At 39.2% G+C, this 7,500-nt stretch overlaps 1 protein-coding gene across 1 annotated transcript in view; it reads left to right on the top strand.

Annotated features, from left to right (window-relative positions):
* LOC144955909 (uncharacterized) overlaps positions 1-7,500 on the top strand; it is a 95,726-nt gene that overhangs the window by 67,579 nt on the left and 20,647 nt on the right. Inside the window, exon 2 of the mRNA XM_078886174.1 lies at positions 5,208-5,473. Coding sequence (XP_078742300.1) covers positions 5,301-5,473 — 173 coding nt within the window. The 5' untranslated portion in view covers positions 5,208-5,300. The remainder of the gene's footprint in view (positions 1-5,207; positions 5,474-7,500) is intronic.

Raw genomic sequence — 7,500 nt, 5'->3', positions numbered from 1 at the left:
ACACAGAGTTTGTGTGTTGGTCCGTTATACTTCCAGATGGCAATGTTGTGAGCTTCTTAGCCAACCGCATACTATCTATAAACGTTCACGGTTGCGCCCAGTTTTGTGTGTTGGTCCGTTATATCATACTGGCGGATGTTGTGACCTTTTTTACTAATAGCACAGCATCAAGAAAAGAACACGATTTAAAAACAAAATTGGTTTCTTTTATTTTTCTTCCTTTTTTTTCTTCATTTTACTTTGACACGAGACCCAATGAAAGACAATAATCATTAATGAAAAGGTGGTTGACATAAATTATCACCACCATTGTCACGTTTCTCGAACGCTGATCAAGTCAACATGAGAGATCAATAACCGTTTATGGATATAAAGGTATCCCATCGCCTATCGATTTCCGATAATCAACCAATAAAAATGTTGCTGATTGAAGGCAGGTCGAAGGGGAAAAAAAATAACCATAAGTATTGAAATGTAAGCTTCAATTTTTTAATAAACGAAGGCAGAGTTGGAGGTGTGGGTCCAGGAGAAGGAAGAACCTTGTCTGGACGCCGGTTTGGATCATTCTTGGTCTGGCCACTCATCTTCAGCTGTTCCACAGGAGTGGATCTAGGCTGGTATCACCTTCAGGGTCATGGCAGCGGACAAGCTCCTGGATTTCCTCAAATAATAATAATAATAATAATAATAATAATAATAATAATAATAATAATAATAATAATAATAATAATAATAATAATAATAATAATAATAATAATAATAATTGTTGGAAATCAATAAACGTTATTTTACCTTTATCTATAAAAGGTTATTGATTTGGAATACTGTAGGTCAACATCAGGAAAACGTGAGCAGTTGATAGAGATTCTATCTGCCTTTAATCGTTTAATTGGATTCAATAGTCGTACCGTCACTTCCTTCCCAATGACGCATGGTAACTTAGTAACACTGGCTCTAAACTATCGGAACAATGGCGGACGCCGTATGAAATATTTCTCCGGTGAGCATAAAAAGCGTAACCAGAGGAAAAAAAAACCACATAAATTTGATCATGTTTTGACTTTTACACATTCTGATCAAAAGGCATATGAAAAGGGAATGAAAATTTCTAGCCAGCATGAAGAATAAAAAGTAATGATTTTCTTTGTTTAGAACCAAGATGGCCGCCGTTGCCTGGCGGTGTGACACTGAATCCTATTATCGCCTAGCTTGTATTGTTTAATAAACCTTAAAAACAAAAACAAAACAAAACAAAGCAAAAACAATAAATGATGCGAGGTTTTAAATTGTAGGAAATGAGGTCGGTTAAGAATAATTATATCCCTTTGTTGTGACCAACACAGTAAATAGATGATGTGCGCTTGGCTAAGAAGCTCACAACAGACAACATCGCCATCCGGAAATATAACGGACCAACACACAAAACTATGTGTAACCTTGAACGTTTATAGTCAGGGTAATACAGTTTAGTGAGAATTACTCATTGACATGGAAGACGAAAAAAAGCAATAACAAAGACCCGAGTGACGTCAACTTCTTTCTATCTATACTATTATTGAGTGAATGCGTTTGGTACCAAGTTCAGTCCCTTTAATAGTGGAAACGAAATAATACTTACAAGGATCTCAAACAGTTGGGATTGGTGACTCAGTATAGTCGCTTATTGTTATTTATAGTTTTGTGATTTGTGACTTTTGTTCACTCGTAGAGGCAATCCAGCCTTTATAGATAGTTCGAAGATGACGTCACTCAGGTCTTTGTTATTGTTTTTTGCCATCCTCGTTTATGAGTTTTGCTCACTGAACTGTATTACCATGACTATAAACGTTCATGGATACACACCGTTTTGTGTGTTGGTCCGTTATACTTCCGGATGGCAATACATCCTGCTACTAAAATAGTCAGGCCACCTTTATGTAACCTATTCATTATTAGTATTCCGAAGAACTGGTTACACATACACACACACACACACACACACACACACACACACACACACACACACTCCCAAGGATTTTGGAACGAAAAGAGTAGAGGGTTTGATGTCACGCCCTTTCTTCCGTAACCAGTAGATTTTTGACCAATCAAAACATGGAATTTGTGACACACCCTCACACGTGCTCGAACAAACATAGTTGGTTGTTTATAAACAGTAACGTGAATGAACTCGACTCTCTCTCTCTCTCTCTCTCTCTCTCTCTCTCTCTCTCTCTCTCTGGTCATTGTTTTTATAGATAGAATGCGCTTGGCCAAGGAGTTCACAACATTGCCATCCGGAAGTATAAAGGACCAACACACAAACACTGTGTAACCATGAACGTTTATAGTCAGGTTAATACAGTTTAGTGAGAACAACTCACAAACGCGGATGGCAAAAACAATAACAAAGGCCTGAGTGACGTCATCTGCATACTATTTATACCGCCAAATGGTGACTAGTTTTCACACAATTTTCTTGATAAGATTATTTACACAATGGTATTTTACTTAAACACAAACAATGGATAATAAAACCAATGTAGTTTGCGGTGTCTACCAATCATTGCCATTGCTTACATTATGACGATTGTTCGAGAGGCGTCGTTATCTAGCTGTTAATACGCTCCAACAGTCGTAACGTCACTTCCCTCGTAATGACGCATGGTAACTTAGTAACTGGCTCTAAACTATCCGAACAATGGCGGACACCCTTATGAAATATTTCTCCGACGAGCATAAAAGCGTATCCAGAGGGAAAAAAAACATTATAAATCTGATCATGTTTTGACTTTTACACATTCTGGTCACAAGACATATGAAAAGTTCTAGCCAGGATGAAGAATAAAAGGTACCGATTTTCTTTGTTTAGAACCAAGATGGCCGCCGTAGCTGGGCGACGTGATATCAGACTATTGAATCTAATTTCCATCATTCTCGAGGCGGGAGATATAAGATATATATCACCTGGTCACGTTTTATGACTGCTGACCAACGGCCCTCGTGTTCAACAGCGTGCTATGAAATGTGATTACTTACGCAAATGTCGCATTTGTTAAATTGAATTTTAAAAAGTAGTCTTCAAGACCATAATTAAAGCCAGGTGCTGGAATTTTATCCCACTTCCTATAGATAGAACGAAATTGACGTCACTCAGGTCATTGTTATTGTTTTTGCCATCCACGTTTATGTAATTATCTCTTAATTGTATTAACCAGACAAGAAACGTTCATGGTTACACAGAGTTTTGTGTGTTGGAATTGGATTCAATAGTCTGACGTCACGTCGCCCAGCAACGGCGGCCATCGTGGTTCTAAACTAAGATAATCGGTACTTTTTATTCTTCATGCTGGCTAGAACTTTTCACATGTCTTGTGATCAGAATGTGTAAAAGTCAAAACATGATAAGATTAATAAGGGTTTTGTTCTCTGGATACGCGTTTATACTCCCCGGAGAAGTATTTCATAATGGCGTCCGCCATTGTTCCCATAGTTTAGAGCCAGTTACTAAGTTACCATGCGTCATTACGAGTTAAGTGACGTCATGACTGTTGAAACGTATTGCCATTGCCATCCGGAAGTATAGATAGTATGTGCTTGGCTAAGAAGCTCATAACATTGCCATCAGGAAGTATAACGGACCAACACACAAAATTGTGTGTACCCATGAACGTTTATAGTCGGATTAATACAGTTCAGTGAGCATTACTCATAAACGCGGATGGCCAAAAACAATAACAAAGACCTGAGTGACGTCATCTTCGAACTATCTATAGATAGTATGCGATTGGCTAAGAAGCTCATAACATTGCCATCCGGAAGTATAACGAGCCAACACACAAAACTCTGTGTAACCATGAACTTTTATAGTCTGGTTAATACAGTTTAGTGAGAACAACTCACAAACGCGGATGGCAAAAAACAATAACAAAGACCTGAGTGACGTCATCTTCGAACTATCTACCAAGATACAAAACTGTTTGTAACCATGAACGTTTATAGATAGTATGCAGTTGACGTCAATGGGGTCATTGTTATTGTTTTTTGCCATCCGCGTTTATGAGTAATGCTCACTGAACTGTATCAACCAGACTATAAACGTTCATGGATACACACAGTTTTGTGTGTTGGTACGTTATACTTCCGGATGGCAATGTTATGAGCTTCTTAGCCAAGCGCATACTATCTATAGTCTGGTTCATACCGTTGAGTGAGAATTACTCATTAACGCGGATGGCAACAAAAAAAAAAAAAAACAAACAAACAAAATAAAAATATCAAAGACCTGAGTGACGTCCACTTCGAACTATCTTTCGGCAAATTCTTATACTTGCGAGGCGTAAACAAGCGAGGATGGATGATCTTTATTGACGACCATCATATCATATCGAGAGACTAGAAAATATGATGCCATCACTCCGAAACCAGATGATCACATGCATAATGTATGTATCCAGTCTCCAACTGACTTGCTTCATACTTTCAAAGATAATAGGATTCAATAGTCGTACCGTCACTTCCTTCCTAATGACGTATGGTAACTTAGTAACACTGGCTCTAAACTATCGGAACAATGGCGGACGCCGTATGAAATATTTCTCCGGCGAGCTTAAAAGCGTATCCAGAGGAAAAAAAACTCATCAATTTGATCATGTTTTGACTTTTACACATTCTGATCACAAGGCATATGAAAAGGGAATGAAAAGTTCTCGCCAGCATGAAGAATAAAAAGTAAAGATTTTCTTTGTTTAGAACCAAGATGGCCGCCGTTGCCGGGCGCGTGACATCAGACTACTGAATCCAATTGAACCAATATTTTGATGTGACACTTTTTTTTCTTATTATTATGTTGTCACAAATCAAGGGACTGAATTAGATATCTTTGAATGAACAATATCCACTGAACGTGCTCAAAGCGCTTTACAAAGGGTCCCTGGTCAACAGCAACATTTTAACATGTAGGACGGGACATGCCGCCTGTTAGGCTATATTACTTTTTTTTTTCAGGACATAGACAACGCTGTTAACGGCCAGGTAATCATTTTACACATGATCACGGTGAAAGAATGTGAGTAAAAAGCATTCTCCAAGGACTCAACTATACACCGAGCGAGGCTCGAACCAAGGACTTTCCGATCCCTAAAGCGAGTGTCATACCACTAGACCACATAGTCACACATATCCAATTCATTAACTCAAAAGTAAACTTTCTTTTTTTCTCTTTTTGACAGTTGAAACGTAACGTAAAATACTCCTGAGGCGTTCCAGTACACTAAACACGGACTCCAAATTGGCCACACGGAAGTGACGTCACAGTTAGCGTCATGGAGCACGATAGCAACTGGACAAGATGGCCGAATGGGTCTTTGATGACAAAAGCACAGGGGATCCACGAAATTCTGGCCTACGTAGATGTTATCAGTAGTCCCTTGGTGTGCATTGTGGGTACCCTACTTAATCTGATGGCCATGGGCGCCTTTCTCTCTAAACCTTTGAGGTAAGCAGCAGGCCTGACCGCGCAGTTTCCGGTTATAAACAAAAATGAATATAACTGCTTCAAAACAAAAAAAAAAAAAAACAAAAAAAAAAACAAACCAAACACGGCACGTTTCGGGCTCAAAACCCTTCTTCAGCCAAAAACAAAAAACACATTAATTAAATACATAAATAAATTACTAAATTTCAGATACACGACAGAGATAAATTGTAGGTCTTCTCTGTAGAAAAATCTTGGAAAGTAAACAAAAAAAGAAAAAGCGTTCGATATGTAACTAAGTTTTCGGTTAAATTAAAATTATGTCTCTATGGGATGCAGAAGTCGCAACGTCAGAACTTCCTCTCTTCCGGTTCAGAACTTTTTGCAAGTTTGTAACCGGTCCTCCGGATCGGATGGCTAACAATGAATAGGTTAAATACTGGTAATGTTGTGTTATAACTAAATTAAACAATTTCGTTAAAAAATCCCTTTATTCATCCCATAGGGTGAATTTGTGACGGGTCCATTCCAAGGGAAGACTGGAATAACCCAGGCGTCACAGCAGTATAGCGCCGCAAATTGAGCTAGGGCGAGGTGACTTGCTCAAGGCCACACAGCGCAGCAGCGGGTGATCGAACTCGGTACCTTTCAGGGTGCGAAGCAAAGACCGTACGGCTGAGCCACGCTGCCCCAATGGATTTAGCGAGCAAATGATTTCTTGTCAAAATGAAAGAAAAGTAGGCTATGGGGCCATGAGGCCCATAAAGCCGGAGTTTTTCCCGGTTTCTATAAGCGCGAAACCGAAAATAGCAATTGCTTGCTTCTCTTTGGACAGGACGGTAGTCTATTGTAAAGTATTTTCTATCGGTTCTAACCGAGCCAGCTACCCAATCACTCTTGAGTGGACAGGAGAGGGAGGGGGGTCAGAAAATATCTCAACTTCACCCGCGGAATCGATCTCAGTCCCTTTGCGTGTGAAGCAATACTCTTCAACAGTCGTAACGTCACTTCCTTCCTCATGACGCATGGTAACTTAGTAACACTGGCTCTAAACTATCGGAACAATGGCGGACGCCGTATGAAATATTTTTTCCGGCGAGCATAAAGCGTATCCAGAGGAAAAAACACATAAATTTGATAATGTTTTGACTTTTACACATTCTGATCACAAGGCATATAAAAAGTTCTAGCCAGCATGAAAAATAAAAAGTAATGATTTTCTTTGTTTAGAACCAAGATGGCCGCCGTTTCCATGCGGTGTGACATCAGACTATTGAATCGGATTGCTCTATATATCTACCAACGGAACTGTCTGTCGGCACACCCAAAATGTAATAATAAAGCATTTTACCAATGACCGCCGGTAGTGTCTGTATTCAGATTCTAGGATGTATCATCTGATTTAGGGGCTTGTTTGTCCGAGTTGTGTCCCTGTCACCTATTATTTTATCGATCGGACAAGATCCATCCCGTCAGTCTCAAATCTACTTACCCCAAAACACGGACAGAACACCTAACGCAACTTAATTCAAATTGGCTAAAAATATAATTTTACTTTTTTTTTCGAGGACTCCTAACGTGACAAAACGTCCCTAACCCGAGACCTGATCCCCTCTTCTGACGTGAGTCGGTCATGTTGACATGTTAAAGTCATATTATATAATAATATATTTTTGTATCGATAAATTAAGCCAAATGTTTTTATGGCCAAAATGAGAAATGGGAAATTATCTTACAAAAATCAGAGAATGACTCATAAATTGGATGTCGTCTTGGATGCCGTACATGTTACAGACCACATGTTATAATAATAACCCATTGATGGCGAGGAGATGTCCTGAGACAAATAGAGAAACAACTGAATTGTCTGCGAAAGGGAAAGAACGAGTTTGTGCATGGTCTTCGTTTACTGATAACATACCACGAAGAATTCGCTTCAACATTCATGTCGTCACTTTCCTCGTAATGACGCATGGTAACATAGTAACTGGCTCTAAACTATCGGAACAATGGCGGACGCCCTTATGACATATTTCTCCGAAGAGCAT

The sequence above is a fragment of the Berghia stephanieae genome, chromosome 10, assembly GCF_034508935.2.
Source record: "Berghia stephanieae isolate SIO BIC M18660-M18661 chromosome 10, UCSD_Bste_1.3, whole genome shotgun sequence".
Taxonomy (NCBI): Eukaryota; Metazoa; Mollusca; class Gastropoda; order Nudibranchia; family Aeolidiidae; genus Berghia; species Berghia stephanieae.
The sequence above is the reverse complement of the archived record's forward strand: the minus strand, read 5'-3'. Positions and strand labels throughout refer to the sequence as shown.